Below are 12,885 nucleotides of genomic sequence, written 5' to 3'. Positions count from 1 at the left end.
CTTTATTAAAAATGACATTTTTTTTTCAAATTCAAGACAGATTTTTTTTACTGGTGCACAAAATGAGCCGTGCATGAACATCACCTTATTCAAAGAACAAAACCAACACAATGCACGAACTCACAACAAATTACATACCAGGAAATCAGTGTGACTTCTGCGTCATCACAAATTTACACGATATACAGGTGTGTTCGGACCTCCACAGTGGAGGCTCTGTCGAACCCCTGAGACAGAGATCGAACCCAGGTTAAGAACCACTGCCCTAAAAGGACGTTACAGCGAAGATGGTTCATTTTTCAGTAACTAGCCCATTTGAAGTATTTTTTACCAGGAAAGTTAGCATTTCCAACTTTATCCATTCTTTTGGTAGAAAAAATGAAACAACAAATGAGGAACTCAATGAGGAAGTACGGAAGTTACATACACAGACTGAGTGCCTGGTAAAGTGCTCAAAGCATGTGCCAATCAGCTAGCCCCTACCTTCACTAGAATCTTCAACCTCTCCCTGGCTCAGGCTATCGTCCCCTCCTGCCTGAAAACCTCCACAATAATCCCGGTGCCGAAGAGGTCTCTCATCACCAGCCTGAACGACTACCGCCCGGTGGCTCTCACTCCGGTAATCGTGAAGTGCTTTGAGAGATTGGTTCTTCAGTACAACAAAGACTACCTCCCTCTAGACCTCGACCCCCACCAGCTCGCGTACCGGACAAACAAATCTGCAGAGGACGACATCGCCATTGCTCTCCACTCTGCACTGAACCACCTGGAGCAGCAGCGGAGCTACGTCCGGATGCTCTTTGTGGATTACAGTTCCGCATTTAACACAATAATTCAGGACAGACTCACCACAAAACTAGTCACTCTTGGCCTCCATCCTCTCACATGTGCCTGGATTAAGGACTGTGAGACTTGGTCCCCACGTCTCCTCCACTCGCACGCTGAGCATCGGCTCTTCTCAGGGCTGCGTACTGAGCCCCCTCCTCTACTGCCTCTACACCCAGGACTGCAGACCGGCCCACAAAGACAACCTTATCGTCAAGTTCGGTGACGACACCACAGTGGTCGGTCTTATCTCCAAGGATGACGAGGCTGCCTACAGAGAGGAGGTCCTGAGGTTGGCTGCCTGTTGCTCAGAGAACAACCTTGCCTTGAACACCAGCAAAACAAGGGAAATGATCTTCGACTTCAGGAAGCATAACATGGACACCTACACATCAACGGCGAGCGCGTGGAAAGGGTCCACACCTTCAAGTATCTCGGCGTCCTCATCTCAGACAACACCTCCTGGACAGAGAACATCACCTCCATCACAAAGAAGGCTCAGCAGCGGCTACATTTCCTGAGAGTTCTCAGGAAGCACAACCTCAACTTCAACCTGCTGCTGACCTTCTACCGCTCATCCATTGAGAGTTTGCTGACATACTGCATCACAGTATGGTTTGGCAGCTCCACCGCTGCTGACAGGAAGAGACTGCAGAGAGTTGTCAAGGCAACACAGAAAATCGTCGGCTGCCCACTCCCTTCCCTGACGGACATTTACACCTCCCGCTGTCTCAGCAGAGCCAAGGCTATCTCAGGAGACAGCTCCCATCCTGGCTCTGTCCTTTTTGACCTGTTGCCCACGAGGAGGCGTTACAGGAATATCAGGACAAGGACAACCAGACTTAAAAACAGCTTCTTTCTCAATACAAGCACGCGATAAGACTGATCTCTTTGGACTACATCCTTCCACATGCAATATATTTATGCTTGATCACCATAAATGTGCATTTGTCACTTTGCAACCTTGTTTACATTGTGTATATATATAGTTTAACATCTATCAGTTTATTTTGCACTGTTGGGCAGCTCCAATCTCGTTATACTATGTATAATGACAAATAAAAGGCATTCTGATTCTGATTCTGACATACGTTTCTCCATGAGAGCCCTCAGATACACACAGAGCAGGGTATAAGCACCTTAATTATTTCTCCTATTTTGACAGAAACATATTACAGGCATGTTATGAATACACCTGAAGACAATTTAAATAGCTTAGTATTAAAGTTTTATTTGTACATTTTAAAGTGTGAGAAAATGCTATTCATCATTAATTTTATATATAATCTTCATACAGGACTGTCTCAGAAAATTAGAATATTGTGATAGAGTGCTTTATTTTCTGTAATGCAATTAAAAAAACAAAAATGTCATACATTATGGATTTATTATAAGTCAACTGAAATATTGCAAGCCTTTTATTATTTTAATATTGCTGATTATGGCTTTCAGCTTAAGAAAACTCAAAAATCCTATCTCAAAATATTAGAATATTTCCTCAGACAAAGTAAAAAAAAAAAAGATTTATAACAGCAAAACCAAATCAAACATTTGAAAATGTCCATTAATGCACTCAGTACTTGGTTGGGAATCCTTTTGCATGGATTACTGCATCATTGCGGCGTGGCATGGAGGCAATCAGCCTGTGGCATTGCTGAAGTGCATTGTTGGGTCTGGTGTCTTTCAGCTTCTTCTTCACAATACCCAACAAATTCTCTATGGGGTTCAGGTCAGGAGAATTGGCAGGCCAATCGAGGACAGTAATGCCATGATCAGTACACCATTTACTGGTGGTTTTGGCCCTGTGGGCAGGTGCCAGATTATGCTGGAAAATGAAAATCATCATCTCCATAGAGCTCTTCAGCAGACAGAAGCATGTAGTGCTCTAAAATCTGCATTTACTCTGGACTTGATGAAACAGTGGACCAACACCAGCAGCTGACATGGCTCCCCAAACCATCACTGTGGGAACTTCACACTGGATTTCAAGCAACTTGGATTTTTCTCCTCTCCAGCCTTTCTCCAGACTCTGGCGCCTTGACTTCCAAATGAAATACAAAACTTGCTTTCGTCTGAAAAGAGGACTTTGGACCACTCTGCAACTGTCCAGTGCTTCTTTTCCATAGCCCAAGTCAGACGCTTCTTCTGTTGTCTTGAGTTCAGAAGTGGCTTGACCATGGGAATACGGCTATTGTAGCCCATTTCCCAGACACGTCTGTGAACAGTGGCTTTTGATACCTGGACTGCAGCTTCAGTCCACGGTCTTTGAAGCGCCCCCAAATTCTGGAAGCGACTCTTCTTCACAATGCTGTCAACAATGCTGCGTTTCCTACCATATTTCACCCTTCCAACAGACTTTTTGTGGATGTGCTTTGAAACTGCACTCTGTGAACAGCTTGCTCTTTGAGAAATTTATTTTTGTGTCTTACCCTCCTGGTGGAGGGTGTCAATGATGGTTCTCTGGACAGCAGTCAGATCAGCAGTCTTCCCCATGCTTGTGATTTAGTTTACTGAACTGAGTGTTTTTCAAGGCTCAGGAAACCCTTGCAGGTGTTTCGAGTTAATTAGACGATTCAAGTGATTAGTTGAATACCCTACGAGTATACTTTTTGATGATATTCTAATATTTTGATATTTGAGTTTTCTTAAGATGTATCCCATAATCAGCAATATTAAAATAATAAAAGGCTTGCAATATTTCAGTTGATTTGAATGAATCCAGAATGTATGACATATGTGTTTTTTAGTTGCATTACAGAAAATAAAGAACTTTATCACAACATTCTAATTTTCTGAGACAGTTCTGTATATAGACTTGCAGGGGATAAGTAAAGAAAAAGAGAGGAAGTTTCTAAGCAATTGGAAAAGGATGTTGACTAAGTTTTACAAATGTAAAAATGCAGTACAGTAATCCCTCGTTTATTGCGGATAATTGGTTCCAAAAAACACCTGCGATAAGTGAAATCCGTGAAGTACGGTCACCCTCTCATCTATACATTTTTTTTATCTACATTTTTTGTGTGTCAATAAATGTATATGAAACCGTTTAAGTGCATATTTTATTATTAGAACATTAAATAATTGTTTCAAACATGTAAATAATACATTAATAGTATAAATAACATACAGAAAATTTTGTATAAATATTTCTTGTTAGGGGACCCACTTACATCGTCAATGACTCCTGTACCACTGTAACCGACATGTACACGAACGTAAAACAGGAAGTGGTATCGCCTGAAAACGGCCTTCAAAATAAATCACCCTACCTCAAATCAAAGCACGGCTGAATAACATAAATAACATGGAGAATTCATAACACATACTGTAAGTATGTTTAGAACTCTTATTATTAACAACTTTTTTATAACAAGGTACAAGTGTACATACTGTAAAAGTGTTTTTAGAACTCTTATTATTATAACTTTTTTATAACAAGGTACAATACTGTAAATATGTTTTTAGAACTCTTATTATTATAACAACTTTTTTTATAAAAAGGTACGTACTGCAATTGTGTGAACACTCCCTGCCTTCTGCTGACCTTCGTGCCAAAATTCCTCAATTTAGAAGTTTTATTTTGACTTTTAAATTTTTGTTTTTATTTTGAAAAACAAATCCGTGATGTAGTGAAACCACGATAAACGAACCGCGATGTAGCGAGGGATTACTGTATATTAAAGATGGTTTGGTAAGACCAACTTATGCAAATAAGTTTGCATAGCACATTTTAAAAGCACATTGTCTCACACAATATTTAAGATTTCACAAGTATTTCAGTGGAAATGCAAACTCACCAGCAATAGTCTAATAGATGTTGAGGCAAGACTGGAATGTAAACATGCTGCCAGTGCATAGGATATAACATGGCAGCAGACCCATGGACACAAGCTGTTAACTGTTTACAAGAACAGAGAGGAAAAAAGGTTAAAATGACGCACACGCGCGTGTGCACGCGCACACACACACTCACACGCGCACACACACACACACACACACACACATATTAAAAGTGTAATAGTTAACCATGCCCATGGTTCGGTCCAAGTTTTGTTTTTTTAAGCGACGGTTTGGTTCAAACTTTGATTCAGTTCAAACATTACAAAAATAAAAAACACTAAATAAACAAATACTTAGTATTTTTTTTTTAAGTGACAAAGAGGACGAAGATTTCGGTGGGTTCAATGATTTGGAGTGACACGGATGGTTTGATAAAATTGTTATTTAGGTTATAGTTATTTGATATATACACTGCTCAAAAAAATTAAAGGAACAGTTTTTTATCAGGGTATGGCATGAATTCAATTAGACTTTTCTGATAAGGTTTTGGTCAGGTACGCGGCAGAGGGGGTTGTTAATCAGTTTCAGCTGCATTGGTGTTGATGGAATTAACAACAGGTGCACTCGAGGGGTATCAACGAGATGGTCCCCAAAACAGGACTGCTTTTGCAGGTGGTTTTTTATCAGGGTATGGCATGAATTCAATTAGACTTTTCTGATAAGGTTTTGGTCAGGTACGCGGCAGAGGGGGTTGTTCATCAGTTTCAGCTGCATTGGTGTTTGTTGATGAATTAACAATAGGTGCACTAGAGGGGCAACAACGAGATGGTCCCCAAAACAGGACTGGTTTTGCAGGTGGAGGCCATTTCAAGTTCCTCCCTCTTGATCTTTTTTAACTGGTTTTCCACAAGTGTTGGCTTTAGCTAGAGTCATTATCACGACTGGGAGCATGAGGCGATTTCTTAACCCTCCTGAAGTTGCGGAGATTGTCCAACTCCTCCAGGATGGCACATCCATGCGTGCTGTTGCAAGAAGATTTGATGTGTCTCCCAGGACAATCTCCAGAGCATGGAGGAGATTCCAGGAGACAGGCAGTTACTCTAGGAGAGCTGGACAGGGCCGTAGACGGTCCTCATTCCATCAGCAGGACCGATATCTGCTGCTTTGTGCAAGGAGAAACAGGTTGAGCACTGCCCGAGCCTTACAGAATGACCTCCAGCGGGCTACTGGTGCGAATGTCTCTGTCAGGGGGGGGCAACTTATCCTGAGGAGCGACTTATATGTGAATTTCTTTCATAAATTTTCAAAATCCCCAAAAAAATAAATAAAGTGAAACCGCAATAAACGAACCGCGATGTAGCAAGGGATTACTGTCATTTGAATTTCAAGTGATGTCAGCAGCGTGGCGCGGCGGTTGTTTACATAAAGGACAAAGATTCGATCACGGGATGACGAAGGGCACCACGTACTACCGGCATCAATAGCGGCTTTGTTTGTAAGCGACACGGAGGACGAAGAGTTTGAAGGATTTAATGATTTGGAGTGACACAGAAGGTTTGAAAAACTATTATGGCTTTTATGCACGCCCGGCCCTACTCTACGGAGCTCTCTTTCATCTCCGTGGATGGAAGTCAGGGGCCGGTGCTCGGCCGGGTGGCTGTTCGGGACGGTGGATGGGGCTCGGACATGGCTTTTACGCACGCTCGGTCCTATTCTATGTAGCTCTCTTCCACCTCCGTGGCTGGAAGTGCAACCTCCGAGGATGGAAGTTCACGCCGCCACACGCCTGGAAGTCGACGCCGGTGCTTGGGGCCGTGTGGCGGTTAACTATTTATGTTATAGTTATTTGATATATTTTATTTCGTGTAGCAACTTGTATATGTTTTTATTGTTACAGTTCAGTAGTTGTTGGCTCGTTGAACTCTTGTTTTGTTAAATAAAGAGCCGTTTACCAAACCCACGTCTTTCCTTGCACTTTGTTAACGATGGATTTAATGATTTGGAGTGACACAGATGGTTTGATAATATTATTGCTTATACAATAGTTATTTGATACATAATTTATATTTCATTATATGGGCCTGTGGAATATTTTGAAGTACAAGCGCCGTCAGCGGCGCGCACCCATTGTTGACAGAAAGGACGATCGATGGATTTAATGAATTGGAGTGACACAGATGGTTTTATAAACGTGTTATTTATGTAATAGTTATTTGAATAACTCTGAATGTTACGTCAGGCCCGTTCTCAGCTCTTCGTTTGTGTTTATGTCACATTAGCATACCTATCGTTTAGCCTGTTGTTGCTCGTTCATGTCTGTTCTTGGTGTTGGATTTTGTCGATTACATTTCCCCCAAAATGCGACCTATATTCCGGAGCGACTTTTAGTCCGAAAAAATACGGTATATCAAATAAATGTAATATGGACAATTTTAAGGAACCACCCGTATCACTTCAAATCATTAAATCCATCGGAATATTCATCCTCTGTATCAATAAAAAAAAAAAAAAAAACAGCTGTTGATTCCGGACCTACGTGCGCCGCTGACGTCAGCCTCGTTTTCAGTTGCTGCTTCAATTATTCCACAGATCTACGTATATACTACGTATGCATCGACATGTATGCAAAAAGACTGATGCTACAAAAAATAAATACTGAGCGTTGATATCAGTGGTCACCAAACTACGGCCCGCGGGCCGGATACGGCCCACGGGACCGTTTAATCCGGCCCGCCAACCCTGAACAAATTGTATTATTAAACTTTTTTTTTGTGGTCATTTTGCCTGCAATGACTGCGTTTCCCCAGTAGATGGGGAACCGCTCGCCTGCGCATTTACTACCGGAAGCCGTGTCAGAAAGCTCGGTGCACACTCACAAGTGCGTGTACGTACTCAGTAGTACGGACATGGCGCACTCGCGCTCTATTTGTATCAGTCCCGAATTTAGAGCGTGGGCTGTGACGACAGCATTCTTGTAATTCGCGCGCTGAGCTTTCAGATGCAGTTTTGCGCTAAAGCCACCCACAAACCTTCCCCTGGAATCCTTCCATTAAAATGAGTCGCCCAAGGAAAAGCAAGGTGGACACAGTGCCGAGCGTTTAAAAGAGAGTGGCCAATTTGGCTCGACGTACGCGACATCAACCCGTCACAGATCGAGGTAAACGGACCTACACCTCGGATCTCGCCTAAGAATTGCCACAACAAATTTTACTCCAGACTATGACGCACTAGCAAACTTTAACAAAAAAGACAGCGGTGTCTACAAGCCTACTGGAACCTACAAAAGGATTATAAGGAAGGAACACAAGAACTTTAAGAGACTGCTCATATGTGTCAGAGAGATTCTGCTCTGACAACTGAGCTGAACTTTTATCTGTTAAGATTGTGCATGGCACAACAGAAAGTTAATGTTCCATGGCTTTTTTTTCTATGAGGAACCCAGAGAGAGTTATTTAGTTATTATTTATTTCCTGTTTTTTCTGTGAAGAACTCAGAGAGGGTTATTTAGTTATTATTTATTTCATTAATAGTGTTATTATTTGTTTCCTGACTTTTTTTCTGTAAAGAACCTGGAAAGGGTTATTAAATAACCGTTATTTGGTTATGTGTGGCTTTCTGGAAAACAATACATTTTTTAAGCTCCCCCACGATCGTCACACTTTTTCTGTTACAAACTGACACCGGCCCCCCATCAGAGAAGGGAAAAGTTATGTGGCCCTCACAGGAAAAAGTTTGGGGACCCCTGATTTATATTCCTTTGGATTTGAAGATCTATTCATTTAATTTTCAACAATATTGCAACAAACTCCTTTTTAAGCGCAACCCAGACTAAAAATAAAACAGTGGAGGATATCTTATAAAAAGCCCCCAAAGCATAATATCCCGTAAATGCTCACAACATTATCTTCAACCTTCATTCTGGTAAATTATGCATTATTATGCCTTCAAATTCTGAATTTACTTTCATTTAGCACAGGGGTGTCCAAACTACGGCCCGCGGGCCAACAGCGGCCCGCGGTCCAGTTTTTATTGGCCCGCAGCAAAGAAGAAGTACTGGGCAGGCTAACGAGTTAGCGGAAATATGCTAATTCGCGATCGTGTTAACACGCGCAAACGGACCTCTAAAGGAAATTAAACGAACATTTGGAGCAATACTACATTGTCCTAAAGGTTAGTTTGTAAAGAGACGGTTGCCTTGTTTAAGGATTTCAACTTAAAGAGACACTATCAGACTAAACATGCGAACACAAACGACCAGCTAACAGGGAGTGACCGCGCTGATAAAGTGAAGCAGCTCCAAGCTGAACTGGCATCACAACAGCGATTCTTCACACGGGACTGTGAGTCAAAAATAAATATTACTAAAGCAAGCTACGAAGTGACCATGTTAAGACTGTTGATGTTATGGACCTGTAGACCTGACACAAACTATTATTTTCTGAAAGATAATGTAAATGACAAGAGCAAAATTCACTAGTTTTAAGTTTTAATAATAACAGACAACTTTGCATTACTTATAACTCCCGTTTAAAATGTTCATGAGGCAAAAGTAATTTTAAACTCATGTAAATTTAAGGTATTTCATACAGTTTGTTCAATGTTATCTGACTCTTCAGATATGAATGAAAGGCAGAATTTGTGTTTTTAGAGTTGTTCACATCTGCCTGAGTGACTCATATTTGGTTATTTCGTCATTTGAAAAATAAAGACAATTGTGACAATGAAATCTGTTTTATAACAGTGTGTATTTGCATGACATTTTTGTAGTTAAAAAATGTCCGAAAAAACTATTGGCCCCCGGGCCCCTTCACTTTATCAAATCTGGCCCTCCTTGCAAAAAGTTTGGACACCCCTGATTTAGCATGAACCCTTTTTGTGGGAAAAAAATTTGACCTATTTTCCCCTGTTATAGTAATTGCTTTAATCACATAAAATTACGACCTTAGTACATGACTTTTTCCCCATAACGTGACATTTTAATCCGTAATTTACATAAACTGTTTCAGTCTCAAATCTAGTCGCAATGTAGTACAATTCAAAAGATGTTTTTTGCAAAAATCTGACTTGTTAGAGTTACGATTTTTACAGAACCTCTTTTTTAACACAAATTAAAGAATTTCTCTGTAATATTAAAACTTGACCCTTGACAAATGACTTTTTTGGTCATTAGAATTTGTGTCGTAACCATTACTGCTAAATTCTTGTAATAGAATAAACTTCTTTCTCGTACTTTTAACAATTTCTCCCAAATATGGCTCTTCTTTATCTTGAAGACGCAAAGTGACTTTTCTGTGTTATTGGATTAGGGACAGACGGAGCACAAATGATAACCAGGTCAGCTTTTGATCCTGAAAGAAGTAAAAGTGCTGACTCTCGCAAATAACTTATCTTTTGGGGGCTTTTGTGTCAGTCTAAGTCACCAAGGTCGCACGTACACACGCACGCAGTCGCTTACTCGAGTGTGTCACACCGAAAAAGAAAGAATGGTGAAAGGCGAGGCAGCCTGCAGGGAATCATTGATTCTAATGTGACCATTTCACTGATGCTGAAACCAAAAATAGTACGTATGACGGGAAATCTACCAAAAATACAAATGGGGAACTCCACTTACTCTGGAATTTGAAAGAAGGTAATGTTTTTTTAATCGCGACACCACAGCGGATTTCAGCCTTAGATTTGATTCAGTGTGATGTACCATGTTTAAGGTTTGAGTTGCGTTCAAGGATCTCAAGGGGAGTTTGTGGGAATCCGAGATGAGATCTAAAAGATGGTTCTCATTAGTTACAGTAAGATGGCCTGATTCATTCCGCTCCCCATGGTACCAACCACAAAACAGACCGCTCAGTTCCACCACCATGACATTGTCTCCGACCACGGCCCACAGTTCTCCTCGATGTTTTGGGAAGAGTTCTACCGTCTCCTGGGAGCCTCGGCCAGCCTCACCTCTGGTTTCCACCTTGTCCAACGGACAGACCAAACGCCTGAACCAGGAACTGGGTAAGTCCTTCTGCTGCATGTCCTCTGGTAATCAGCCGGCTCCATGAGAGTCCATCCCAGCTTCCATGTGTCACGGGTGAGGCCCGTCCACGAAAATGCGCTGGGTCCTGCATCGGCTCCTCCGCCTCACCGGCTCGTCGGTTTGATCGCTGCTCCAGTCCCGTCAATGTGGCTGGGGCATCCAGTACCTGGTGGATTGGGAGGGCTACGATGACACCGTCCGCTCCCGGCCCGGTGTAACTTGGACCCCGACCTCATTGCAGGATTCCACCGCCTGCGGATTAGCCCACTCTCCAAAAAGGGGTCCGAGGTGGTCCGGGAGGGTTGCGGCGTCCAGCCATCCACACCGGCCTTCTGTCTCTGGGGGCCTGGCGCTGTCGCACCCCAAGTCAGCTCCTGACATTGTGGACTCAGATGCCTCTGTGGAATACTGATCCGCTTCTGCTTCCTCCACGCTTGCCCGACGTCGGGGCCCTGCTTGGGGACGTTGGGAGCAGTCCGTTGAAAGGGGGCGGCTGTCACGCTCCGGCGTCATGGCCACACCCACCCATCAAATTAATCACCTGCACCTGTCTGTACTCGTTTGACAGCTCCTATTTAAACCCTGTGATCTGCGCTCTTCCTTGTCAGTCTGTCCCATGATGCCACTCCGTTGCTCACTGCGCTCTGTGCCTGACTCCCGTTGCCAAACTTGCTCGTACGCTGACCCTTCTAGTCCTGTCTGCCGCCTGCCCTGACCACTCACTTGTTTCTGACCAAGTCTTGCTCGCCGCCTGCCCTGATCACTTGCTTGTTTCTGACCACATCTTGCTCGCCGCCCATCTCGACCATCTGCTTGCCCCCGACCACAATCTCTTGCTACGCCCTGCTGAGCTGCGCGCTTGCTCTGTTGCGTTTCCCCCTAGTGGTTGCCAGCCATCCGCCACTCAGCCACACCGAGTGAGACAACCAGGTGCGACGTTGTCCTTGTTCGCCGGTCACACCCCAGCAGCGCCGCCACTCCAGTCCACCCACAGCTCCAGCACTCCTCGTTCCCCTTATCCCAATGCAATAAAGTCTTCCTCACGCAACACTTGGCTGTCCTGTTCTGTTTCGTACTATAGAGGGAGATCTGGATACGAAGACAGAAGGAAGTCCCACACACAACTTGGTCGGAAAGCCACCACGTATGCCAACTACGGCACACAAGCAAGTGCCGGTGGTGGCTACACGCACAACGAGCAGCGCGAGACGATTGTGGACAAGAATTAAAAAAAAAAAAAAAAAAAAAAAGAGTTCAAAAATGAAAGAAAACAAAAGGAAACTTAACTGAACCAAGCAGATTGTGAACCGGCGAGTTCGTTTCCTGCCAGCTAACAGCAGATCTACAGGTGAACAGCGGATTGAGCTGTCAGATATTGCTGGGTCCAAACAGAGCAATATGGGCCCGAAGAAAATACCTGACCCTGTCCACGGAGGAGATCGAGGATATAAAAAAAGTCACTTGACTTCCTTTCGGAAGAAGTTTCTGCTGTGAGGATGCAGCAGAAAAACATCTTGGCACTGGTGGAAGAGGTGAAGAAGCTCCATCCGACGATCCGTATGCTCAATGCAGAGAAGGACAAGCGGCTTGCCCACCTCGGATCGCAGACCTTGAGCAATACACTAGAATAAATGACATTGTCATCACTGTAATATCAACTAAACCACGATCTTATACAAGGGCGGTGACGGCAGGCAGTGATGGCTGTGAGCTAGATGCAAGCTCAGCCGAGCAACAGGTGGCTACATTTCTGCAGACAAAATGAATTGCTATGGACTCTGACCCAGTCGAAGCCTGTCATCCGCTAACCAGAAGAAACAGTAGTGACAGGCCAGCGGTCACTCTGAGATTTGGCAACAAGAAGCACAAAATTGCACTCCTAAAACAGGGTAAGATGCTCTAAGGCAGAGTGGTCTACACTACATAAATGAACAACCAACATGGACATCGCAACGAAAGCACGTTACCTGAGGAGAATGAAAAAAAATACAGAGAACATGGACCAGAAATTGCAAGATGTACATCAAGCTCAATGGATCACCAGAAGAGGCCAAGGTACTGATGGTGAGGAGTATTGAGGAACTGGAAAAGCTCGAATAAGTATCCTCAATAGAAAATAAACTAGAGGGGACTTGGAACTGAATGGAGGTAACAGCACAAAATGCAAACATAATGCTCAGGGATAGTATTCAACTTACATTAAGCAACAATGGACAAGTAATGAATGAATTTCAAGATTGTAGAAACTATGACGTAGGTGG

At 43.1% G+C, this 12,885-nt stretch overlaps 1 protein-coding gene and 1 long non-coding RNA gene across 7 annotated transcripts in view; one reads left to right on the top strand and one right to left on the bottom strand.

The window, feature by feature from the left end:
• Positions 1-12,885, top strand: part of LOC119131444 — a 546,859-nt gene that overhangs the window by 411,654 nt on the left and 122,320 nt on the right. The gene's annotated exons all lie outside the window — the stretch shown is intronic.
• The window catches only part of LOC119131388 (DENN domain-containing protein 1A-like), a 116,154-nt gene that overhangs the window by 56,842 nt on the left and 46,427 nt on the right, over positions 1-12,885 (bottom strand). For all 6 annotated transcript variants that reach the window (XM_037265795.1, XM_037265797.1, XM_037265799.1 and 3 more), the window contains one exon: positions 4,623-4,723. In XM_037265795.1, the coding sequence (XP_037121690.1) occupies positions 4,623-4,723 (101 nt within the window). The remainder of the gene's footprint in view (positions 1-4,622; positions 4,724-12,885) is intronic.

The sequence above is a fragment of the Syngnathus acus genome, chromosome 12, assembly GCF_901709675.1.
Source record: "Syngnathus acus chromosome 12, fSynAcu1.2, whole genome shotgun sequence".
NCBI lineage: Eukaryota > Metazoa > Chordata > Actinopteri > Syngnathiformes > Syngnathidae > Syngnathus > Syngnathus acus.
This window is presented reverse-complemented; position numbering and strand designations above follow the sequence as displayed.